This window comes from Pseudophryne corroboree, chromosome 4 (genome assembly GCF_028390025.1).
Source record: "Pseudophryne corroboree isolate aPseCor3 chromosome 4, aPseCor3.hap2, whole genome shotgun sequence".
In the NCBI taxonomy this organism is placed as follows: domain Eukaryota; kingdom Metazoa; phylum Chordata; class Amphibia; order Anura; family Myobatrachidae; genus Pseudophryne; species Pseudophryne corroboree.
The window spans coordinates 65,915,596-65,943,252 of record NC_086447.1 but is presented as its reverse complement, the minus strand read 5'-3'; the positions used below and the strand labels follow the sequence as shown (position 1 = coordinate 65,943,252).

Below are 27,657 nucleotides of genomic sequence, written 5' to 3'. Positions count from 1 at the left end.
CAGCGCCAGCAGCAGTAGGCGTTACACGCAAGGATGCATCGGAGGAATCCCAGGCAGGAGAGGAATCGTCAGAATTGCCAGTGACATGGCCTGCAGGACTATTGGCATTCCTGGGGAAGGAGGAAATTGACACTGAGGGAGTTGGTGGGGTGGTTTGCGTGAGCTTGGTTACAAGAGGAAGGTATTTACTGGTCAGTGGACTGCTTCCGCTGTCACCCAAAGTTTTTGAACTTGTCACTGACTTATTATGAATGCGCTGCAGGTGACGTATAAGGGAGGATGTTCCGAGGTGGTTAACGTCCTTACCGCTACTTATTACAGCTTGACAAAGGCAACACACGGCTTGACACCTGTTGTCCGCATTTCTGTTGAAATACTTCCACACCGAAGAGCTGATTTTTTTGGTATTTTCACCAGGCATGTCAGTGGCCATATTCCTCCCACGGACAACAGGTGTCTCCCCGGGTGCCTGACTTAAACAAACCACCTCACCATCAGAATCCTCCTGGTCAATTTCCTCCCCAGCGCCAGCAACACCCATATCCTCCTCATCCTGGTGTACTTCAACACTGACATCTTCAATCTGACTATCAGGAACTGGACTGCGGGTGCTCCTTCCAGCACTTGCAGGGGGCGTGCAAATGGTGGAAGGCGCATGCTCTTCACGTCCAGTGTTGGGAAGGTCAGGCATCGCAACCGACACAATTGGAGTCGGACTCTCCTTGTGGATTTGGGATTTCGAAGAACGCACAGTTCTTTGCGGTGCTACTGCTTTTGCCAGCTTGAGTCTTTTCATTTTTCTAGCGAGAGACTGAGTGCTTCCATCCTCATGTGAAGCTGAACCACTAGCCATGAACATAGGCCAGGGCCTCAGCCGTTCCTTGCCACTCCGTGTGGTAAATGGCATATTGGCAAGTTTACGCTTCTCCTCCGACAATTGTATTTTAGGTTTTGGAGTCCTTTTTTTACTGATATTTGGTGTTTTGGATTTGACATGCTCTGTACTATGACATTGGGCACGGCCTTGGCAGATGACGTTGCTGGCATTTCATCGTCTCGGCCATGACTAGTAGCAGCAGCTTCAGCACGAGGTGGAAGTGGATCTTGATCTTTCCCTAATTTTGGAACCTCAACATTTTTGTTCTCCATATTTTAATAGGCACAACTAAAAGGCACCTCAGGTAAACAATGGAGATGGATGGATACTAGTATACTTATGGATGGACTGCCGAGTGCCGACACAGAGGTAGCTACAGCCGTGGACTAACGTACTGTGTCTGCTGCTAATATAGACTGGATGATAATGATATGAAATCAATATATATATGTATGTATATATAATATCACTAGTACTGCAGCCGGACAGGTAGATAATATATTTATTAGGTAATGATGACTGATGACGGACCTGCTGGACACTGTCAGCTCAGCAGCACCGCAGACTGCTACAGTAAGCTACTATACTATAGTAGTATGTACAAAGAAGAAAGAAAAAAAAAACACGGGTAGGTGGTATACAATTATGGATGGACTGCCGAGTGCCGACACAGAGGTAGCTACAGCCGTGGACTACCGTACTGTGTCTGCTGCTAATATAGACTGGATGATAATGATATGAAATCAATATATATATGTATGTATATATAATATCACTAGTACTGCAGCCGGACAGGTAGATAATATATTTATTAGGTAATGATGACTGATGACGGACCTGCTGGACACTGTCAGCTCAGCAGCACCGCAGACTGCTACAGTAAGCTACTATACTATAGTAGTATGTATGTACAAAGAAGAAAGAAAAAAAAAAACCACGGGTAGGTGGTATACAATTATGGATGGACTGCCGAGTGCCGACACAGAGGTAGCTACAGCCGTGGACTACCGTACTGTGTCTGCTGCTAATATAGACTGGATGATAATGATATGAAATCAATATATATATGTATGTATATATAATATCACTAGTACTGCAGCCGGACAGGTAGATAATATATTTATTAGGTAATGATGACTGATGACGGACCTGCTGGACACTGTCAGCTCAGCAGCACCGCAGACTGCTACAGTAAGCTACTATACTATAGTAGTATGTACAAAGAAGAAAGAAAAAAAAAACCACGGGTAGGTGGTATACAATTATGGATGGACTGCCGAGTGCCGACACAGAGGTAGCTACAGCCGTGGACTACCATACTGTGTCTGCTGCTAATATAGACTGGATGATAATGATATGAAATCAATATATATATGTATGTATATATAATATCACTAGTACTGCAGCCGGACAGGTAGATAATATATTTATTAGGTAATGATGACTGATGACGGACCTGCTGGACACTGTCAGCTCAGCAGCACCGCAGACTGCTACAGTAAGCTACTATACTATAGTAGTATGTACAAAGAAGAAAGAAAAAAAAAACCACGGGTAGGTGGTATACAATTATGGATGGACTGCCGAGTGCCGACACAGAGGTAGCTACAGCCGTGGACTACCGTACTGTGTCTGCTGCTAATATAGACTGGATGATAATGATATGAAATCAATATATATATGTATGTATATATAATATCACTAGTACTGCAGCCGGACAGGTAGATAATATATTTATTAGGTAATGATGACTGATGACGGACCTGCTGGACACTGTCAGCTCAGCAGCACCGCAGACTGCTACAGTAAGCTACTATACTATAGTAGTATGTACAAAGAAGAAAGAAAAAAAAAACCACGGGTAGGTGGTATACAATTATGGATGGACTGCTGAGTGCCGACACAGAGGTAGCTACAGCCGTGGACTACCGTACTGTGTCTGCTGCTAATATAGACTGGATGATAATGATATGAAATCAATATATATATGTATGTATATATAATATCACTAGTACTGCAGCCGGACAGGTAGATAATATATTTATTAGGTAATGATGACTGATGACGGACCTGCTGGACACTGTCAGCTCAGCAGCACCGCAGACTGCTACAGTAAGCTACTATACTATAGTAGTATGTACAAAGAAGAAAGAAAAGAAAAAAACCACGGGTAGGTGGTATACAATTATGGATGGACTGCCGAGTGCCGACACAGAGGTAGCTACAGCCGTGGACTAACGTACTGTGTCTGCTGCTAATATAGAGTCTAGACTGGATGATAAATTATTGATAATGAGATGAAATCAATATAATATCACTAGTACTGCAGCCGGACAGGTACTATATATATTTATTATGTAATGACTGATGACGGACCTGCTGGACACTGTCAGGTCAGCAGCACCGCAGACTGCTACAGTAAGCTACTATAGTAGTATGTATAAAGAAGAATGAAAAAAAAAAAACCACGGGTAGGTGGTATACAATATTATATATATATATATATATATATTATATACAATTATATATATATATATATATATATATATATATTAAACTGGTGGTGATTGATTATTAAACTGGTGGTCAGGTCACTCACGTTGCAACTTGCAACTAGTACTCCGAGTCCTAAGCAGACAATCACAAAATATATTATTATACTGGTGGTCAGTGTGGTCACAACAATGGCAGTGTGGCACTGACTCTGGCAGCAAAAGTGTGCACTGTACGTTATATGTACTCCTGAGTCCTGCTCTCAGACTCTAACTGCTCCCCACTGTCAGTGTCTCCCCCACAAGTCAGATAATACAATACACTTACAGTCACACTATCTAATCTATATCACTTCAGCAAGTAGTATAGTAGTATAGTAGTACTCCTCCTAATAATGCTCCCCAAAATTACTACTATTGTGTCTCTCTCGTCTCTACTGTGTCTCTCTCTTCTCTAAACGGAGAGGACGCCAGCCACGTCCTCTCCCTATGACTCTCAATGCACGTGTGAAAATGGCGGCGACGCGCGGCTCCTTATATACAATCCGAGTCTCGCGATAGAATCCGAGCCTCGCGAGAATCCGACAGCGGGATGATGACGTTCGGGCGCGCTCGGGTTAACCGAGCAAGGCGGGAAGATCCGAGTCGCTCGGATCCGTGAAAAAAAACATGAAGTTCGGGCGGGTTCGGATTCAGAGGAACCGAACCCGCTCATCTCTAGTTTAACTGACTGTATGAGATTGTATTTATACTAGGTAGGTACTTCAGAACTCCATTTATGTATTTATTACTGTACAGTAGTTTGTTTCAATTGTATTTCTTTTCAGAATGGTAGGTTTAGGAGGGTTTAAGGGCATCTGTTAGGATAATATAGGGAATCATTTCATGATTCTAACAGAAGATAAGCAGGGGTTGAGGTACCAAACCTTGGAGTGAGATAAAGTGGAGCAGTTGCAACTGATCAGATCCTAGGGGTATATTCAATTGAAGTCGAAAGCTGCCGTCTGTTGGAAAGACAGCAGTTTTCGACTTTTTTAGGTCAGAAGGGGTTCCGACCTATTCAATATACCCCAAAATTATCCGACAAGTCGGGGAATTCGACTTGTCGGAAAGCACGTGGATCGGCGGAATAGCTGTCCATCCGCGTGCTTCTGTCGGAAACGGGGCCAAATCCGACAGGTTTTGGCCCCCTTTCCGAGCATCTCAATCCGACTTTAAAAAAAGTCAGATTGAGATGAGGGACGTGAGGGAGCTGAGAGGAGGAGATGGGTGGTTGGGGGGAGAGCCGTGGGGAGACGGGGGAGAGCAGCGGCTATAGCACAGCACATGCAGGAGGATGTCTCGCTTGCTGGAACTGGGTGGACGCTGCCGTGAGATCTGGCGGCGGTGCCACATCCTCCTACAGCGCTGCTCTCCACCGTCTCCCCCGTCTCCCCCCACCGTCTCCTCCTCTCTGCTCCCTCATCTCAATTCAACTTTTTTTTAAATCAAATTGAGATGGCCATTTGAATAGCCCTGGTCAGATCCATTCGACAAATGCATCCAACTTTAATTGAATATACCCCACAACTGCAATACTGTATATGCAGCAGAGTTTTTGAAATGACAGTTGGAAGCTGCTTGTGCAACTGTCTATTACTTTATCTCTCTCCATAGCTTAATACAGCTCCCCTACACAGTGACATTTTTATTTTCATGATGTGTTTAGTAAGCACACTATTTCCAAGAGCGTGCAATTGTTTACTTTTATCCCATCCATTTATCTATCTATCTATCTATCTATCTATCTATCTATCTATCTATCTATCTATCTATCTATCTATCTCTATCTATCACTCTCCTCTATTTCTCTTTGCAGCCAGATGCTAGACCTTGGACAGAGATAAAGTACCAGCCAATCAGCTCCTAACTGCCATGTCACAGGCTGTGTTTGAAAAATGACAGTTAGGAGCTGATTGGCTGGTACTTTATCTCCATCCCTGTTATCACCGCCCAAGGCTCAGTAAATAGACCCCTTATCTCCGCCCACTTTATCTCTCCCCAAGGCTTAGTACATAGACCCTATAGGGGTAAATGTAATAAGAGTGGAGAAGTGAGACAGTGATAAAGCTGACCATGGCAATCAATCAGCATTGAAGTAACATTTATAATTTGCATACTATAACATTATATGTAGCATCTGATTGGTTGCCATGGGCAACTTCTCCACTGACTCACTTCTCCACTTTTAGAACTGCTTCATACATATACCCAATAGACTCCTAAGACCCCCCACAAACTCACACACAGGCTTATAAGCATGGGTTACAGTAATTCAGATCCCTCGGTGCCCACTAAACCATAGGCAGGTGTCTAGGTTGCCAAATGTATAATTTGATGCTGCCTCTGCCTTTCCAGTACTTACCAGTGCAGTGGCTCTTAGTACATACATCTTACGTCTCTGTAGTCAGCTTTCTGCAGAGTGGTCTCCTGCGAGAGGCTTGTGTGCGTTTGCCGTGTAAACCCGAATACTTTATAGTGCTTTGTACAGGTGCTGGTGTTTCCGATAATAAAGTTGTGGCTTCACGTTTGATCAAGCATACCGCAGCGGAATGGAAAAATCGTAGAACAAAGAGTGTTTTTGGTGACAATATATTATAAACAAAAGACTCCAGATCTCACCAGTAACAGAACTGGGTCACATATGGTCAGAGCCACAGAGAAGAAGCTCTTCATGCTTGAACACTCTGAGGTAAAACACGTGGGCTTGTAGTGACATTTATCACAGACGGTGCAACCTGCATCATGTGTGTACTTTTCCTGTAATGTGAAGAAAAGGTCAAAATTAGGGAGTTTAATAGAGACAAAAGATACAAAACTAATACATCATTAAAGTTCCAGTAAAAAAAAAAGATAATTTACAGGGGGAGAGGTATCAGGAGAGTGATTAAGCAATCAATGAATTTGCATTTAAGGCCACACTTTGATGACGGATCCGCCGACTGAGCGGACGACTCTTGTAAGCATACAGTGTAAACGGGATGTAGTTATGTGACCGGCGGTCAGGAGACATTGTCAGCAGCTCCTGCAGCCGGCATATGGGTCAGTTGGCCAGTTGTCCATACAACAAGTGAGGATTTGAATGGAAAATAATATATTAGGTTTACACATGGAACCCCTTTCCCGCAAAGTTCCCATCATTGGTTATAATGGAGCTGCGCTATGCTACATTGTACCCAGTGCGCTCCTCCTGATTGACAGTGCAGGAGCGCACAGCCAATCAGGAGAGTGCCATGACGTGGTGCTCCCTGATTGGCTGGCGGGACCTTCACTGACAGAAGTCATGGTGGGTCCCGCCAGTCGGGGAAAGGGGTTCCATGTGTAAACATGGAACCCCTTTAGTTGCGAGGTTCGAGTTGTCGGTTTATTATTTTAAACAAGTACGTGGATTACAAACTTAAAGAAGAGGACTGATCTACACCGGATTGTTTGTAAGTATAATTTTATTTACAGGTACCCCGTGGATTCTATGTGGACAAGGGGACCGAGGTGCTCCGTGTCAACATAGGTAAGTATGTGTGTGTGTAAGTGTGCATGTATGTCAATTAAAGTTATACTATCATGGTGTGTGTGTGTGTTGTGTATTTTTTGGGGTATTTTTTTGTAGTAGAACTACAGGTACTAGTGGGCCCGTTATTTCCCTGCATGCTGGTACTTGTGGTTCTCCAAGTACCAGCTTGCGGGGAGGCTTGCTGGGACTTGTTGTTCTACTGCAAAAAAACAATATTCTTTCTTTTTACACAAAGGCTATCAGCCTCCCATCCAACGCCCACGGATGGGGGGGGGGGACAGTTTCGGGCTTCACCCCTGGCCCTTGGATGGTTGGAGGGGGGGACCCCTTGATTTAAGGGGTCCCCACTCCTCCAGGGTACCCCGGCCAGGGGTGATTAGTTGGGGGGGGGTAATGTCACGGCCGCAGGGACCAGTATAAAAGTGTCCCCCGGCTGTGGCATTATCTCTCTAACTAGTGGAGGCCGGTGCTGGTTTAAAAAATACGGGGGACCCCTACGTCTTTTGTCCCCCGTATTTTTTTAACCAGGACCAGGCGCAGAGCCCAGTGCTGGTTGTTTAAATATATTGGGGGACCCCAGTCATTTCCCCCCCCGTATTTTATCAAACCAGGACTGGCTGAAAGAGCCTGAGGCTGGTTACGCTTAGGAGGGGGGACCCCACACAATTTTTTTTCTATTTTTAACACTTTCCACACTTCATATAATGTACACAATGTAGCCCTGCACGGATCTCACTGATATGTCTGGGATTCATTGTGTTAAGTGTTTTATTAATCACTCCCATAAAACCAGCCAATCAGCTCCTAACTGCCATGTCACAGGCTACGTTTGATAACAGTTAGGAGCTGGTTGGTTGGTACTTTATCACGTGCAGTTTATGGGGTATATTCAGTTAAGGTCGGATCCATTCTGGCATGCATTTGTCGGAATAGATCCGACAAGGGCTATTCAATGCCATCTCAATTCGACTTTAAAAAAGTTGAATTGAGATGAGGGACCGGAGAGGGGGGAGACCAGCGGGAAGACGGGGGAGAAGAGCGCTGCAGGAGGATGTCATAGCCACCAGACCTCACGGCAGCGTCCACCCGGCTCCAGCAAGCGGGACCTCTATTGCTGGAGCCGGGTGGACGCTGCCGTGAGCAGCGGCTATGACACATCCTCCTGCAGCGCTGTGCTGTAGCGCTGCTGTCCCCCGTCTGCCCGCAGCTCTCCCCCGTCTGCCCGCGGCTCTCCCCCCTCTCCTCCTCTCAGGTCCCTCATCTCAGTTCAACTTTATATATTTTTTAAGTCGAACTGAGATGGTCGGAAACTGGGCCAAAACCTGTGGAAATTGGCCCCGTTTCGCTCAGAAGCACGCAGATCAGCAGCTATACCGCCAATTCATGTACTATTCAACAAGTCGAATTGCCCGACTTGTCGAATAAAAATGCTGGGGACTGAATAGGTCGGAACCCCTTCCAACCTGAAAAAGTCGAAAACTGCCGTCTTTTCGACAAGACGGCAGTTTCGACCTTAATTGAATATACCCCTATAACTCTCCAAGGCTTGATAAATCTGGGCCTAAGAACAAACTTTTATTTTCTGTATTTCTGAGAATTTCAGTTTCATATATTTTGAGCGATAAAGCAAATTTTACAGAGAATTACAGTGGAAATGAAAGCGGATGATTGTCACGATAACATTCGCTGAATAGATCTCATCTTTTATTAATGGCATCTTCCAACTAATTAATGCTATTTATATAACAACAGAATCTAGTGAGTTTATTGCTCTATAGAGAAACCAACAACCAAATGAAAGCCCTAGCATAGGGTATTAGACATATTTATTAATGTAACCCCCACCATACACTCCATATACAGTAGCCTGACATACAAATAGTATTACTGTTTATTGGGGCAGATGTATTACCATGCACTGACCATGACGGCATTTCTTTTCCTGCTTCACCTCTATACAAGGCCGAAGCAGGAAGTAATAATAATGATACAGATGGGTCCACATTTATCTTGACTTCTTTGCTGCGCCTAGGCACACCATGGTTTATTAGCATAAACCCTCCATCTATTGTTCTCAGCTGCAATACAATACAGAGAACAATACATCAAGGGATTAAGTCATTACAGCAGGGGATTAAGTCTGACTGACCTGACTCAATTAATCCTATTAAAGGCCAAGATAAACATGGAGCCATCTGCATATATGAACATCTCGTTTGCGGGATTAGGGGAGTGAAAACTACCAGCGATCACTGCCTGACACCACACAGCGCATCAGCATTAGACAGTGTCTCTCCTCCTGGCCAGGATCACTGGGCATGCGCGAGATCTCGCTACTCTCGCCTGGAGCCAACACTGCATGTCTAGGTGGCCAGGGATAGGATGGGCAAAGTATGTCCTTGTGGATGGGAGGTAGGGTGTATATTGTATGTGCCTAGGGCCGGACATGGAAAGGGAGGGGGGGGGGGACTGGTGGTGGTGACAGGTCGCAGTGTAGGGGTCTGCACCAGTTACCGAGGGTGCGGAAACTGAATAGAAATAGAGATGAGCGAGTTCGGTTTTAGTCAGATTTACTCAGGTATTTCGGGTTTAGCTTATTGGCTATCCAAAACGCGTGACATCAGTGATCCAATAAGATGCTGCTTCGAGCCCCGAGTAAATCCGAGTAAAACCGAACCCGTTCATCTCTAATTAGAAATGACAAGTCTGTGTGTAGTGATGGTGTGGGGTGTTGGCAGGGGTTATGTCAAACACCAACCGTGTGCCACTGCTCCCGGCTAACTGCCTCCGGAAGTGCCCGCTAGCTGGAGCAGATGAAAGCTTCCACAGTGGAATGCACATAGAGGAAGCGCTGCAGCCAGCCCTTTAGATGTATGCACCAGCCTGGGCTGGCAAGCAGTGTGAGATGCCCAGCCGCTGGGCGAGCCCCTTTCTCTGTCCAGGCCCAAGACCCCAGTCCTGGCAGTCTCCCTCTGGTGGTGGCCCTGCGTATACACTAGGGTTTGTCAGAAAGCCTTCCAGTCTCAATAATCTACTGTAAATCATTTCATTGGCTGGGCTGTCTATTGAGAGCAGTACTATAAGGACTGGCATGCACATATTTCTTTGTTTTTCCCCTCCCATCTGCTTTCATTGGCTAATTATGTATATATACTTCTCAGCAGTATATTTACATCATGCAGCAAAGTTGTTTAAAGATCCCCCTTTTCTGCAGCTGAACCTGAAAGTGGAAAAGGAAAGTTATTTCTTTGGTCTTGTTTCGACATTTGTAAAGAGCTATAGAATATGCTGGCGCTAAAGAGAAGGGTGTAGTATGGTATGCTGGCCGCTGGGATCCCAACAGCTGGCCCAGCGCAAATGAGCCCCTTGCGGGCTCGCTGCGCTCGCCATGCTGCGCCACATTGTTTATTCTCCCTCCAGGGGGGTCGTGGACTCCCAAGAAGGAGAATAGTTGTCGGTACGCCGGGTGTTGGGATTCCGGTGCCGGTATACTGAGCGCCGGGAAACCAACAGCTGGCATACTGAATACCACCCAAAGAGACAGATGTTTTACATACACATGTGTCCTTATACATGTCACACGCGATGTGTTTGCATGTGCACATGAATTGCGTGTAAGTCTACCCGCCAAGCTGCATATATAGTCGCACCCATGACTATACACCTTTGTGTCTCTAGGCATGCATACACATGCTCCCATAAGCGAGCACCTTTGCTGCGATTGGTTAACCACAATGTATATGCATCACGTTTAAACTGAAGGGGGAACCATCTGTACACATAGAGAGAGAGAGAGAGAGAGAGAGAGAGATGGGCTTCCTATTGAAATCAGTGTAATGTGGTCTGGTTATTATTGTGTCCATGCTGGGGCCAGGTCTGGGTCTTATAACGCATACAGTATTTCCTGGCCTTCACTTAGGTGTTCTGGCGCCAGTCTGAGTAGACTTAGGCTTACTCAGATGGGCGATGGCTGCAACCACCGTGACTGATGGTCGCAATGGTGATCCGATGTTGCGTCTTCAGATGCAGAACTCCAATCATCTTTTTTTCTTCAGACACCACCTGTGGCATTAGCATATCAGTTATATGGTATTGCACAGTTGCTGCATACAAAGACGCAGCAGCTGTGCAATACGGTACAACTATGAATGAGGCCCCAAGGCAGGAAACTACATCTACCATAATACACTGCATGCATTACAGCAACAATAAACAAAAGCCTGTATGCAGTGAAGTGCTGTACGCGGTTGGCCAAATGTTGTCAGTTTGGTTAGCACATGCTGAAGGTTTGCGATCAGATAGCCGCCGCCTATAGAGAGTGAAAACCCGCCCCGTGTAAGTTTGCGTACGCTGTGCGACAAGCTTTGCAAACACCGGCCAGCTGCAAATTTGTTTGCAACTCTCTCACCATCTAATGATTTTTCCAGTGTGTGCAGTCTGTGCGCAGCCCAGAACTTACTCCTACAGTACGATGAGAACAGGCTGATCGGGCCGGAGCTGACGTCACACACCCTCCCTGAAAATGACTGGGAATGCCTGCGTTTTTTCTGACACTCCCAGAAAACGACAAGTTACCACCCCCAAATGACGGCTTCCTGTCAATCAATCTGCGTACGTCTAGCAATCAAAAAAGATGCTGATTTATTTCGCAGTTTGGCCTCCCACGTGCGCATTACAATCCATACGTATGCGCAGTCAATCGATAATCGGCCGCCTTACGAATTCACACACCAGCGATCAGGTCTGAATTAGGCCCTCAGTACAGAATCAGACGCATGCTCTGTGAATTTTAGAGGATGTTCCTGTGAGGTAACAGGGGGGGGGACTAAGGCGGGGGGTTCACTGAAAGCGGCTGCACCCATTGATGGTGAACTGCTCACACAGGAGGCCTTTCTCGGATGGGGAAACCTCACCTGCTGTAGTCATAGTGCAAGTTTCAATGGTGTGACTGATGGTGTGTCTATAGATGCTCCGAGACAGAATCCACCATCTCAAGATGCTACAGGAGGGCATCTCATGTTTTAGAAAATTGCCTGTGGCATTGGCTTAAGATGCAGATGTGACCGCGGCAGAAGACACATCCGCTACAGCTTCTGCATCTGACTCATTTAGCCCCTTTGTCTTCATTGCTTGAAATGCCCTATTGGCAAATGACAGATTAATCAATCCCATGCAGCTAAACCTAACAAACAATTAAAGTAAAAACACAGACAAAACTGGTCAGCCATTTTCTAAAATATCAATAATGAATTATATACAGTGGGGCAAAAAAGTATTTGGACAGCTATCGATTGTGCAAGTTGACCCACTTAAAAAGATGAGAGAGGTCTGTATTTTCCATCATAGGTACACTTCAACTGCGAGAGACAGAATCTGGGGGGGGGGGGGGGGGACTAGGAAATCACATTGTATGATTTTTAATCAATTTATTTGTATATTCTTGCAGAAAATAAATATTTGGACAATCAAAAAGTTTAACTCAATACTTTGTAATATAACCTTGGTTGGCAATTAGAGATGAGCGGGTTCGGTTCCTCTGAATCCGAACCCGCCCGAACTTCAGGTTTTTTACACGGGTCCGAGCAGGCTCGGATCTTCCCGCCTTGCTCGGCTAACCCGAGCGCGCCCGAACGTCATCATCACGCTGTCGGATTCTCGCGAGGCTCGGATTCTATCGCGAGACTCGGATTCTATATAAGGAGCCGCGCGTCGCCGCCATTTTCACACGTGCATTGAGAGTCATAGGGAGAGGACGTGGCTGGCGTCCTCTCCGTTTAGAGAAGAGAGAGACACAGTATTTTCGGGGAGCATTATTAGGAGGAGTACTACTGTATACTACTATACTACTTGCTGAAGTGATATTTATAGATTAGATAGTGTGACTGTAAGTGTATTATCTGACTTGTGGGGGAGACACTGACAGTGGGGAGCAGTTAGAGTCTGAGAGCAGGACTCAGGAGTACATATAACGTACAGTGCACACTTTTGCTGCCAGAGTCAGTGCCACACTGCCATTGTTGTGACCACACTGACCACCAGTATAATAATATATTTTGTGATTGTCTGCTTAGGCCTCGGAGTACTAGTTGCAAGTTGCAACGTGACCTGTCCTGAAGTGACCACCAGTTTAATAATCAATCACCACCAGTTTAATATATATATATATATATATATATATAATTGTATATAATATATATATATATATATAATATTGTATACCACCTACCCGTGGTTTTTTTTTTTCATTCTTCTTTATACATACTACTATAGTAGCTTACTGTAGCAGTCTGCGGTGCTGTGCTGACCTGACAGTGTCCAGCAGGTCCGTCATCAGTCATTACATAATAAATATATATAGTACCTGTCCGGCTGCAGTACTAGTGATATTATATTGATTTCATCTCATTATCAATAATTTATCATCCAGTCTAGACTCTATATTAGCAGCAGACACAGTACGTTAGTCCACGGCTGTAGCTACCTCTGTGTCGGCACTCGGCAGTCCATCCATAATTGTATACCACCTACCCGTGGTTTTTTTTTTTTCTTTCTTCTTTGTACATACTACTATAGAGTATAGTAGCTTACTGTAGCAGTCTGCGGTGCTGCTGAGCTGACAGTGTCCAGCAGGTCCGTCATCAGTCATCATTACCTAATAAATATATTATCTACCTGTCCGGCTGCAGTACTAGTGATATTATATATACATACATATATATATTGATTTCATCTCATTATCAATCATCCAGTCTATATTAGCAGCAGACACAGTACGTTAGTCCACGGCTGTAGCTACCTCTGTGTCGGCACTCAGCAGTCCATCCATAATTGTATACCACCTACCCGTGTTTTTTTTTTTTTCTTTCTTCTTTGTACATACTACTATAGAGTATAGTAGCTTACTGTAGAAGTCTGCGGTGCTGCTGAGCTGACAGTGTCCAGCAGGTCCGTCATCAGTCATCATTACCTAATAAATATATTATCTACCTGTCCGGCTGCAGTACTAGTGATATTATATATACATACATATATATATTGATTTCATCTCATTATCAATCATCCAGTCTATATTAGCAGCAGACACAGTACGTTAGTCCACGGCTGTAGCTACCTCTGTGTCGGCACTCGGCAGTCCATCCATAATTGTATACCACCTACCCGTGGTTTTTTTCTTTTTCTTTCTTCTTTGTACATACTACTATAGAGTATAGTAGCTTACTGTAGCAGTCTGCGGTGCTGCTGAGCTGACAGTGTCCAGCAGGTCCGTCATCAGTCATCATTACCTAATAAATATATTATCTACCTGTCCGGCTGCAGTACTAGTGATATTATATATACATACATATATATATTGATTTCATCTTATTATCAATCATCCAGTCTATATTAGCAGCAGACACAGTACGTTAGTCCACGGCTGTAGCTACCTCTGTGTCGGCACTCGGCAGTCCATCCATAAGTATACTAGTATCCATCCATCTCCATTGTTTACCTGAGGTGCCTTTTAGTTGTGCCTAATAAAATATGGAGAACAAAAATGTTGAGGTTCCAAAATTAGGGAAAGATCAAGATCCACTTCCACCTCGTGCTGAAGCTGCTGCCACTAGTTATGGCCGAGACGATGAAATGCCAGCAACGTCGTCTGCCAAGGCCGATGCCCAATGTCATAGTACAGAGCATGTCAAATCCAAAACACCAAATATCAGTAAAAAAAGGACTCCAAAACCTAAAATAAAATTGTCGGAGGAGAAGCGTAAACTTGCCAATATGCCATTTACCACACGGAGTGGCAAGGAACGGCTGAGGCCCTGGCCTATGTTCATGGCTAGTGGTTCAGCTTCACATGAGGATGGAAGCACTCAGCCTCTCGCTAGAAAACTGAAAAGACTCAAGCTGGCAAAAGCACCGCAAAGAACTGTGCGTTCTTCGAAATCCCAAATCCACAAGGAGAGTCCAATTGTGTCGGTTGCGATGCCTGACCTTCCCAACACTGGACGTGAAGAGCATGCGCCTTCCACCATTTGCACGCCCCCTGCAAGTGCTGGAAGGAGCACCCGCAGTCCAGTTCCTGATAGTCAGATTGAAGATGTCAGTGTTGAAGTACACCAGGATGAGGAGGATATGGGTGTTGCTGGCGCTGGGGAGGAAATTGACCAGGAGGATTCTGATGGTGAGGTGGTTTGTTTAAGTCAGGCACCCAGGGAGACACCTGTTGTCCGTGGGAGGAATATGGCCACTGACATGCCTGGTGAAAATACCAAAAAAATCAGCTCTTCGGTGTGGAAGTATTTCAACAGAAATGCGGACAACAGGTGTCAAGCCGTGTGTTGCCTTTGTCAAGCTGTAATAAGTAGGGGTAAGGACGTTAACCACCTCGGAACATCCTCCCTTATACGTCACCTGCAGCGCATTCATAATAAGTCAGTGACAAGTTCAAAAACTTTGGGTGACAGCGGAAGCAGTCCACTGACCAGTAAATCCCTTCCTCTTGTAACCAAGCTCACGCAAACCACCCCACCAACTCCCTCAGTGTCAATTTCCTCCTTCCCCAGGAATGCCAATAGTCCTGCAGGCCATGTCACTGGCAATTCTGACGATTCCTCTTCTGCCTGGGATTCCTCCGATGCATCCTTGCGTGTAACGCCTACTGCTGCTGGCGCTGCTGTTGTTGCTGCTGGGAGTCGATGGTCATCCCAGAGGGGAAGTCGTAAGACCACTTTTACTACTTCCACCAAGCAATTGACTGTCCAACAGTCCTTTGCGAGGAAGATGAAATATCACAGCAGTCATCCTACTGCAAAGCGGATAACTGAGGCCTTGGCATCCTGGGTGGTGAGAAACGTGGTTCCGGTATCCATCATTACTGCAGAGCAAACTAGAGACTTGTTGGAGGTACTGTGTCCCCGGTACCAAATACCATCTAGGTTCCATTTCTCTAGGCAGGCGATACCGAAAATGTACACAGACCTCAGAAAAAGAGTCACCAGTGTCCTAAAAAATGCAGCTGTACCCAATGTCCACTTAACCACGGACATGTGGACAAGTGGAGCAGGGCAGGGTCAGGACTATATGACTGTGACAGCCCACTGGGTAGATGTATGGACTCCCGCCGCAAGAACAGCAGCGGCGGCACCAGTAGCAGCATCTCGCAAACGCCAACTCTTTCCTAGGCAGGCTACGCTTTGTATCACCGGTTTCCAGAATACGCACACAGCTGAAAACCTCTTACGGCAACTGAGGAAGATCATCGCGGAATGGCTTACCCCAATTGGACTCTCCTGTGGATTTGTGGCATCGGACAACGCCAGCAATATTGTGTGTGCATTAAATATGGGCAAATTCCAGCACGTCCCATGTTTTGCACATACCTTGAATTTGGTGGTGCAGAATTATTTAAAAAACGACAGGGGCGTGCAAGAGATGCTGTCGGTGGCCAGAAGAATTGCGGGACACTTTCGGCGTACAGGCACCACGTACAGAAGACTGGAGCACCACCAAAAACTACTGAACCTGCCCTGCCATCATCTGAAGCAAGAAGTGGTAACGAGGTGGAATTCAACCCTCTATATGCTTCAGAGGTTGGAGGAGCAGCAAAAGGCCATTCAAGCCTATACAATTGAGCACGATATAGGAGGTGGAATGCACCTGTCTCAAGCGCAGTGGAGAATGATTTCAACGTTGTGCAAGGTTCTGATGCCCTTTGAACTTGCCACACGTGAAGTCAGTTCAGACACTGCCAGCCTGAGTCAGGTCATTCCCCTCATCAGGCTTTTGCAGAAGAAGCTGGAGACATTGAAGGAGGAGCTAACACGGAGCGATTCCGCTAGGCATGTGGGACTTGTGGATGGAGCCCTTAATTTGCTTAACAAGGATTCACGGGTGGTCAATCTGTTGAAATCAGAGCACTACATTTTGGCCACCGTGCTCGATCCTAGATTTAAAGCCTACCTTGGATCTCTCTTTCCGGCAGACACAAGTCTGCTGGGGTTGAAAGACCTGCTGGTGAGAAAATTGTCAAGTCAAGCGGAACGCGACCTGTCAACATCTCCTCCTTCACATTCTCCCGCAACTGGGGGTGCGAGGAAAAGGCTCAGAATTCCGAGCCCACCCGCTGGCGGTGATGCAGGGCAGTCTGGAGCGACTGCTGATGCTGACATCTGGTCCGGACTGAAGGACCTGACAACGATTACGGACATGTCGTCTACTGTCACTGCATATGATTCTCTCAACATTGAAAGAATGGTGGAGGATTATATGAGTGACCGCATCCAAGTAGGCACGTCACACAGTCCGTACTTATACTGGCAGGAAAAAGAGGCAATTTGGAGGCCCTTGCACAAACTGGCTTTATTCTACCTAAGTTGCCCTCCCACAAGTGTGTACTCCGAAAGAGTGTTTAGTGCCGCCGCTCACCTTGTCAGCAATCGGCGTACGAGGTTACATCCAGAAAATGTGGAGAAGATGATGTTCATTAAAATGAATTATAATCAATTCCTCCGTGGAGACATTGACCAGCAGCAATTGCCTCCACAAAGTACACAGGGAGCTGAGATGGTGGATTCCAGTGGGGACGAATTGATAATCTGTGAGGAGGGGGATGTACACGGTGATATATCGGAGGATGATGATGAGGTGGACATCTTGCCTCTGTAGAGCCAGTTTGTGCAAGGAGAGATTAATTGCTTCTTTTTTGGTGGGGGTCCAAACCAACCCGTCATTTCAGTCACAGTCGTGTGGCAGACCCTGTCACTGAAATGATGGGTTGGTTAAAGTGTGCATGTCCTGTTTATACAACATAAGGGTGGGTGGGAGGGCCCAAGGACAATTCCATCTTGCACCTCTTTTTTCTTTAATTTTTCTTTGCGTCATGTGCTGTTTGGGGAGGGTTTTTTGGAAGGGACATCCTGCGTGACACTGCAGTGCCACTCCTAGATGGGCCCGGTGTTTGTGTCGGCCACTAGGGTCGCTTATCTTACTCACACAGCTACCTCATTGCGCCTCTTTTTTTCTTTGCGTCATGTGCTGTTTGGGGAGGGTTTTTTGGAAGGGACATCCTGCGTGACACTGCAGTGACACTCCTAGATGGGCCCGGTGTTTGTGTCGGCCACTAGGGTCGCTTATCTTACTCACACAGCTACCTCATTGCGCCTCTTTTTTTCTTTGCGTCATGTGCTGTTTGGGGAGGGTTTTTTGGAAGGGACATCCTGCGTGACACTGCAGTGACACTCCTAGATGGGCCCGGTGTTTGTGTCGGCCACTAGGGTCGCTTAGCTTAGTCATCCAGCGACCTAGGTGCAAATTTTAGGACTAAAAATAATATTGTGAGGTGTGAGGTATTCAGAATAGACTGAAAATGAGTGTAAATTATGGTTTTTGAGGTTAATAATACTTTGGGATCAAAATGACCCCCAAATTCTATGATTTAAGCTGTTTTTTAGTGTTTTTTGAAAAAAACACCCGAATCCAAAACACACCCGAATCCGACAAAAAAAATTCGGTGAGGTTTTGCCAAAACGCGGTCGAACCCAAAACACGGCCGCGGAACCGAACCCAAAACCAAAACACAAAACCCGAAAAATTTCCGGCGCTCATCTCTATAATGGCAATAACAGAGGTCAAACGTTTCGTGTAGTTCTTGACCAGGTTTGCACACACTGTAGCAGGTATTTTGGCCCACTCTTCCATGCAGATTTTCTCTAGATCTATCATGTTTTGGGGCCTGTCACCGGGCAACACGGACTTTCAATAGAGATGAGCGGGTTCGGTTCCTCTGAATCCGAACCTGCCCGAACTTCATGTTTTTTCTCACGGGTCCGAGCGACTCGGATCTTCCCGCCTTGCTCGGTTAACCCGAGCGCGCCCGAACGTCATCATGACGCTGTCGGATTCTCGCGAGGCTCGGATTCTATCGCGAGACTCGGATTCTATATAAGGAGCCGCGCGTCGCCGCCACGTGGCTGGCGTCCTCTCCATTTAGATTAGAAGAGAGAGAGTGAGATTGATTTGAGACAGAGACACTTGATTTACTGGAGCTTATGAGTACTGTAGAGAGTGCAGAGTTTACTAGTGACTGACCACAGTGACCACCAGACAGTGCAGTTTTATTTAATATAATCCGTTCTCTGCCTGAAAAAAACGATACACAGTGACTCAGTCACATACCATATCTGTGTGCACTGCTCAGCCCAGTGTGCTGCATCATCTATGTATATATCTGACTGTGCTCACACAGCTTATAATTGTGGGGGAGACTGGGGAGCAGTGCCAGTTATAGGTTATAGCAGGAGCCAGGAGTACATATTATTAAAATTAAACAGTGCACACTTTTGCTGCAGGAGTGCCACTGCCAGTGTGACTGACCAGTGACCTGACCACACTGACCACCAGTATAGTTAGTAGTATACTATATTGTGATTGCCTGAAAAAGTTAAACACTCGTCGTGTGACTTGTGTGGTGTTTTTTTTTTTATTCTATAAAAAACTCATTCTGCTGACAGACAGTGTCCAGCAGGTCCGTCATTATATAATATATACCTGTCCAACTGCAGTAGTGATATATATATATTTTTTATATCATTATTTATCATCCAGTCGCAGCAGACACAGTACGGTAGTTCACGGCTGTAGCTACCTCTGTGTCGGCACTCGGCAGTCCATCCATAATTGTATACCACCTACCCGTGGTTTTTTTTTCTTTCTTCTTTATACATACTACATCTCATTATCATCCAGTCTATATTAGCAGCAGACACAGTACAGTACGGTAGTCCACGGCTGTAGCTACCTCTGTGTCGGCACTCGGCAGTCCGTCCATAATTGTATACCACCTACCCGTGGTTTTTTTTTCTTTCTTCTTTATACATACATACTACATCTCATTATCAACCAGTCTATATTAGCAGCAGACACAGTACAGTACGGTAGTCCACGGCTGTAGCTACCTCTGTGTCGGCACTCGGCAGTCCGTCCATAATTGTATACCACCTACCCGTGGTTTTTTTTTCTTTCTTCTTTATACATACATACTACATCTCATTATCAACCAGTCTATATTAGCAGCAGACACAGTACAGTACGGTAGTCCACGGCTGTAGCTACCTCTGTGTCGGCACTCGGCAGTCCATCCATAATTGTATACCACCTACCCGTGGTTTTTTTTTCTTTCTTCTTTATACATACTACATCTCATTATCATCCAGTCTATATTAGCAGCAGACACAGTACAGTACGGTAGTCCACGGATGTAGCTACCTCTGTGTCGGCACTCGGCAGTCCATCCATAATTGTATACCACCTACCCGTGGTTTTTTTTTCTTTCTTCTTTATACATACTACATCTCATTATCATCCAGTCTATATTAGCAGCAGACACAGTACAGTACGGTAGTCCACGGCTGTAGCTACCTCTGTGTCGGCACTCGGCAGTCCGTCCATAATTGTATTCCACCTACCCGTGGTTTTTTTTTCTTTCTTCTTTATACATACATACTACATCTCTTTATCAACCAGTCTATATTAGCAGCAGACACAGTACAGTAGTCCACGGCTGTAGCTACCTCTGTGTCGGCACTCGGCAGTCCATCCATAATTGTATACCACCTACCCGTGGTTTTTTTTTCTTTCTTCTTTATACATACATACTACATCTCTTTATCAACCAGTCTATATTAGCAGCAGACAGAGTACAGTACGGTAGTCCACGGCTGTAGCTACCTCTGTGTCGGCACTCGGCAGTCCGTCCATAATTGTATACCACCTACCCGTGGTTTTTTTTTCTTTCTTCTTTATACATACATACTACATCTCTTTATCAACCAGTCTATATTAGCAGCAGACACAGTACAGTACGGTAGTCCACGGCTGTAGCTACCTCTGTGTCGGCACTCGGCAGTCCGTCCATAATTGTATACCACCTACCCGTGGTTTTTTTTTCTTTCTTCTTTATACATACATACTACATCTCTTTATCAACCAGTCTATATTAGCAGCAGACACAGTACAGTACGGTAGTCCACGGCTGTAGCTACCTCTGTGTCGGCACTCGGCAGTCCGTCCATAATTGTATACCACCTACCCGTGGTTTTTTTTTTCTTTCTTCTTTATACATACATACTACATCTCTTTATCAACCAGTCTATATTAGCAGCAGACACAGTACGGTAGTCCACGGCTGTAGCTACCTCTGTGTTGGCACTCGGCAGTCCGTCCATAATTGTATACTAGTATCCATCCATCTCCATTGTTTACCTGAGGTGCCTTTTAGTTGTGCCTATTAAAATATGGAGAACAAAAATGTTGAGGTTCCAAAATTAGGGAAAGATCAAGATCCACTTCCACCTCGTGCTGAAGCTGCTGCCACTAGTCATGGCCGAGACGATGAAATGCCAGCAACGTCGTCTGCCAAGGCCGATGCCCAATGTCATAGTACAGAGCATGTCAAATCCAAAACACCAAATATCAGTAAAAAAAGGACTCCAAAACCTAAAATAAAATTGTCGGAGGAGAAGCGTAAACTTGCCAATATGCCATTTACCACACGGAGTGGCAAGGAACGGCTGAGGCCCTGGCCTATGTTCATGGCTAGTGGTTCAGCTTCACATGAGGATGGAGGCACTCAGCCTCTCGCTAGAAAAATGAAAAGACTCAAGCTGGCAAAAGCAGTAGCACCGCAAAGAACTGTGCGTTCTTCGAAATCCCAAATCCACAAGGAGAGTCCAATTGTGTCGGTTGCGATGCCTGACCTTCCCAACACTGGACGTGAAGAGCATGCGCCTTCCACCATTTGCACGCCCCCTGCAAGTGCTGGAAGGAGCACCCGCAGTCCAGTTCCTGATAGTCAGATTGAAGATGTCAGTGTTGAAGTACACCAGGATGAGGAGGATATGGGTGTTGCTGGCGCTGGGGAGGAAATTGACCAGGAGGATTCTGATGGTGAGGTGGTTTGTTTAAGTCAGGCACCCGGGGAGACACCTGTTGTCCGTGGGAGGAATATGGCCGTTGACATGCCTGGTGAAAATACCAAAAAATCAGCTCTTCGGTGTGGAACTATTTCAACAGAAATGCGGACAACAGGTGTCAAGCCGTGTGTTCCCTTTGTCAAGCTGTAATAAGTAGGGGTAAGGACGTTAACCACCTCGGAACATCCTCCCTTATACGTCACCTGCAGCGCATTCATAATAAGTCAGTGACAAGTTCAAAAACTTTGGGTGACAGCGGAAGCAGTCCACTGACCAGTAAATCCCTTCCTCTTGTAACCAAGCTCACGCAAACCACCCCACCAACTCCCTCAGTGTCAATTTCCTCCTTCCCCAGGAATGCCAATAGTCCTGCAGGCCATGTCACTGGCAATTCTGACGATTCCTCTCCTGCCTGGGATTCCTCCGATGCATCCTTGCGTGTAACGCCTACTGCTGCTGGCGCTGCTGTTGTTGCTGCTGGGAGTCGATGGTCATCCCAGAGGGGAAGTCGTAAGACCACTTTTACTACTTCCACCAAGCAATTGACTGTCCAACAGTCCTTTGCGAGGAAGATGAAATATCACAGCAGTCATCCTACTGCAAAGCGGATAACTGAGGCCTTGGCATCCTGGGTGGTGAGAAACGTGGTTCCGGTATCCATCATTACTGCAGAGCCAACTAGAGACTTGTTGGAGGTACTGTGTCCCCGGTACCAAATACCATCTAGGTTCCATTTCTCTAGGCAGGCGATACCGAAAATGTACACAGACCTCAGAAAAAGAGTCACCAGTGTCCTAAAAAATGCAGCTGTACCCAATGTCCACTTAACCACGGACATGTGGACAAGTGGAGCAGGGCAGGGTCAGGACTATATGACTGTGACAGCCCACTGGGTAGATGTATGGACTCCCGCCGCAAGAACAGCAGCGGCGGCACCAGTAGCAGCATCTCGCAAACGCCAACTCTTTCCTAGGCAGGCTACGCTTTGTATCACCGGTTTCCAGAATATGCACACAGCTGAAAACCTCTTACGGCAACTGAGGAAGATCATCGCGGAATGGCTTACCCCAATTGGACTCTCCTGTGGATTTGTGGCATCGGACAACGCCAGCAATATTGTGTGTGCATTAAATATGGGCAAATTCCAGCACGTCCCATGTTTTGCACATACCTTGAATTTGGTGGTGCAGAATTATTTAAAAAACGACAGGGGCGTGCAAGAGATGCTGTCGGTGGCCAGAAGAATTGCGGGACACTTTCGGCGTACAGGCACCACGTACAGAAGACTGGAGCACCACCAAAAACTACTGAACCTGCCCTGCCATCATCTGAAGCAAGAAGTGGTAACGAGGTGGAATTCAACCCTCTATATGCTTCAGAGGTTGGAGGAGCAGCAAAAGGCCATTCAAGCCTATACAATTGAGCACGATATAGGAGGTGGAATGCACCTGTCTCAAGCGCAGTGGAGAATGATTTCAACGTTGTGCAAGGTTCTGATGCCCTTTGAACTTGCCACACGTGAAGTCAGTTCAGACACTGCCAGCCTGAGTCAGGTCATTCCCCTCATCAGGCTTTTGCAGAAGAAGCTGGAGACATTGAAGGAGGAGCTAACACGGAGCGATTCCGCTAGGCATGTGGGACTTGTGGATGGAGCCCTTAATTCGCTTAACAAGGATTCACGGGTGGTCAATCTGTTGAAATCAGAGCACTACATTTTGGCCACCATGCTCGATCCTAGATTTAAAGCCTACCTTGGATCTCTCTTTCCGGCAGACACAAGTCTGCTGGGGTTGAAAGACCTGCTGGTGAGAAAATTGTCAAGTCAAGCGGAACGCGACCTGTCAACATCTCCTCCTTCACATTCTCCCGCAACTGGGGGTGCGAGGAAAAGGCTCAGAATTCCGAGCCCACCCGCTGGCGGTGATGCAGGGCAGTCTGGAGCGACTGCTGATGCTGACATCTGGTCCGGACTGAAGGACCTGACAACGATTACGGACATGTCGTCTACTGTCACTGCATATGATTCTCTCCCCATTGAAAGAATGGTGGAGGATTATATGAGTGACCGCATCCAAGTAGGCACGTCACACAGTCCGTACTTATACTGGCAGGAAAAAGAGGCAATTTGGAGGCCCTTGCACAAACTGGCTTTATTCTACCTAAGTTGCCCTCCCACAAGTGTGTACTCCGAAAGAGTGTTTAGTGCCGCCGCTCACCTTGTCAGCAATCGGCGTACGAGGTTACATCCAGAAAATGTGGAGAAGATGATGTTCATTAAAATGAATTATAATCAATTCCTCCGCGGAGACATTGACCAGCAGCAATTGCCTCCACAAAGTACACAGGGAGCTGAGATGGTGGATTCCAGTGGGGACGAATTGATAATCTGTGAGGAGGGGGATGTACACGGTGATATGTCGGAGGATGATGATGAGGTGGACATCTTGCCTCTGTAGAGCCAGTTTGTGCAAGGAGAGATTAATTGCTTCTTTTTTGGGGGGGGTCCAAACCAACCCGTCATATCAGTCACAGTCGTGTGGCAGACCCTGTCACTGAAATGATGGGTTGGTTAAAGTGTGCATGTCCTGTTTTGTTTATACAACATAAGGGTGGGTGGGAGGGCCCAAGGACAATTCCATCTTGCACCTCTTTTTTCTTTTCTTTTTCTTTGCGTCATGTGCTGTTTGGGGAGGGTTTTTTGGAAGGGCCATCCTACGTGACACTGCAGTGCCACTCCTAGATGGGCCCGGTGTTTGTGTCGGCCACTAGGGTCGCTTATCTTACTCACACAGTCAGCTACCTCATTGCGCCTCTTTTTTTCTTTGCGTCATGTGCTGTTTGGGGAGGGTTTTTTGGAAGGGACATCCTGCGTGACACTGCAGTGCCACTCCTAGATGGGCCCGGTGTTTGTGTCGGCCACTAGGGTCGCTAATCTTACTCACACAGCTACCTCATTGCGCCTCTTTTTTTCTTTGCGTCATGTGCTGTTTGGGGAGGGTTTTTGGAAGGGACATCCTGCGTGACACTGCAGTGCCACTCCTAGATGGGCCCGGTGTTTGTGTCGGCCACTAGGGTCGCTTATCTTACTCACACAGTCAGCTACCTCATTGCGCCTCTTTTTTTCTTTGCGTCATGTGCTGTTTGGGGAGGGTTTTTTGGAAGGGACATCCTGCGTGACACTGCAGTGCCACTCCTAGATGGGCCCGGTGTTTGTGTCGGCCACTAGGGTCGCTTATCTTACTCACACAGTCAGCTACCTCATTGCGCCTCTTTTTTTCTTTGCGTCATGTGCTGTTTGGGGAGGGTTTTTTGGAAGGGCCATCCTGCGTGACACTGCAGTGCCACTCCTAGATGGGCCCGGTGTTTGTGTCGGCCACTAGGGTCGCTTATCTTACTCACACAGTCAGCTACCTCATTGCGCCTCTTTTTTTCTTTGCGTCATGTGCTGTTTGGGGAGGGTTTTTTGGAAGGGCCATCCTGCGTGACACTGCAGTGCCACTCCTAGATGGGCCCGGTGTTTGTGTCGGCCACTAGGGTCGCTTATCTTACTCACACAGTCAGCTACCTCATTGCGCCTCTTTTTTTCTTTGCGTCATGTGCTGTTTGGGGAGGGTTTTTTGGAAGGGACATCCTGCGTGACACTGCAGTGCCACTCCTAGATGGGCCCGGTGTTTGTGTCGGCCACTAGGGTCGCTAATCTTACTCACACAGCTACCTCATTGCGCCTCTTTTTTTCTTTGCGTCATGTGCTGTTTGGGGAGGGTTTTTTGGAAGGGACATCCTGCGTGACACTGCAGTGCCACTCCTAGATGGGCCCGGTGTTTGTGTCGGCCACTAGGGTCGCTTATCTTACTCACACAGCGACCTCGGTGCAAATTTTCGGACTAAAAATAATATTGTGAGGTGTGAGGTATTCAGAATAGACTGAAAATGAGTGGAAATTATGGTTTTTGAGGTTAATAATACTTTGGGATCAAAATGACCCCCAAATTCTATGATTTAAGCTGTTTTTTAGGGTTTTTTGAAAAAAACACCCGAATCCAAAACACACCCGAGTCCGACAAAAAAAATTCGGTGAGGTTTTGCCAAAACGCGGTCGAACCCAAAACACGGCCGCGGAACCGAACCCAAAACCAAAACACAAAACCCGAAAAATTTCAGGCGCTCATCTCTAACTTTCAACTCCCTCCACAGATTTTCTATTGGCTTGAGGTCTGGAGACTGGCTAGGCCACTCCAGGACCTTGAAATGCTTCTTATGGAGCCACTCTTTAGTTGCCCGGGCAGTGTGTTTGGGGTCATTGTCATGCTGGAAGACCCAGCCACGTTCCATCTTCAATGCTCTTACTGAGGGAAGGATGTTTTTGCCCAAAATCTCATGATACATGGCCCCATTCATCCTCCCCTTAATACGGATCAGTCGTCCTGTCCCCTTTGCAGAAAAGCAGCCTCAAAGCATGATGTTTCCACCCCCATGCACCACAGTGGGTATGGTGTTCTTGGGATGCCATTCATCATTCTTCTCCCTCCAAACATGGCGAGTGGAGTTTATACCAAAAAGTTAGATTTTGCTCTCATCTGACCACATTACATTCTCCCAATCCTCCTCTGGATCATCCAGATGGTCACTGGCAAACTTTAGACGGGCCTGGACATGTGCTGGCTTAAGTAGGGGGACCTTTCGGGCGCTGCAGGATTTCAATTCATGATGACGTAGTGTGTTACTAATGGCAACCTTTGTGACTGTGGTCCCAGCTCTCTTGAGGTCATTGACCAGGTCCCCCGTGTAGTTCTGGGCTGATTCCTCACCATTCTCAAGATTATTGATACCCCAAGAGGTAAGATCCTGCATGGAGCTCCAGGTCGAGGGAGATTGTCAGTGATCTTGTATTTCTTCCATTTTTTTAATAATTGCACCAACAGTTGATCTCTTCTCAACAAGCTGCTTGCCTATTCTCAAGTAGCTCATCCCAGCCTTGTGCAGCTCTACAATTTTGTCCCTGGTGTCCTTAGACAGCTCTCTGGTCTTGGCCATGGTGGAGAGGTAGCAGTCTGACTGTTTGAGGGTGTGGACAGGTGTCTTTTATACAGATAACCAGTTCAAACAGGTGCCACTAATACAGGTGAGTGGAGGATAGAAGAGCTTCTTAAATAAGAAGTAACAGGTCTGTGAGAGCCAGAAATCTTGCTGCTTGGTAGGTGTCCAAATATTTATTTTCCACAAGAATATACAAGTAAATTGTTTAAAAATCATACAATGTGATTTCCTGTTTTTTTGTTTTGTTTGTTTTTTCAGATTCTGACTCTCATAGTTGAAGTGTACCTATGATGGAAATTACTGACCTCTCTCATCTTTTTAAGTGGTTCAACTTGCACAATCGGTGGCTGTCCAAATACTTTTTTGCCCCACTGTATGGTGGCGACTGAAAGAGACATGAAGCTGTCAGGCCCAATATCTACAAACAGATGACAACAAAATACTTATAGGGCCAATTGCCCATTGCGAAGGCAAGTACATAGGTCACCAAATCCCCATACAATACCACAAGGCTTGGTTAGAAAATTGAGGCCGCTGACCCCAGTAGGGCAATCAGCCTAAAGGTACATTACAGGGGAGTGAACCCATGAACAATCTCAATGGCCCCACGGCTGGAGCTCTTTCCCCCTTACCGCCAAAAGAGAAAAGGTTGACAAACAACTAATAAAAAACAGCGAGGGGAAATCAATGAAAAGGGGCAGGTGCCTGCCTGTAAGTACTATATAAACTAGAGATGAGCGGGTT

At 46.2% G+C, this 27,657-nt stretch overlaps 1 protein-coding gene across 2 annotated transcripts in view; it reads right to left on the bottom strand.

The window, feature by feature from the left end:
• Window positions 1–27,657, bottom strand: part of LOC134911105 (interleukin-17A-like) — a 118,919-nt gene that overhangs the window by 15,968 nt on the left and 75,294 nt on the right. Inside the window, exon 2 of one of the 2 annotated variants that reach the window (XM_063919479.1) lies at window positions 5,774–6,168. In XM_063919479.1, the coding sequence (XP_063775549.1) occupies window positions 5,774–5,800 (27 nt within the window). In that variant the 5' untranslated portion in view covers window positions 5,801–6,168. The remainder of the gene's footprint in view (window positions 1–5,773; window positions 6,169–27,657) is intronic. The other variant, XM_063919478.1, reaches the window with a different exon arrangement.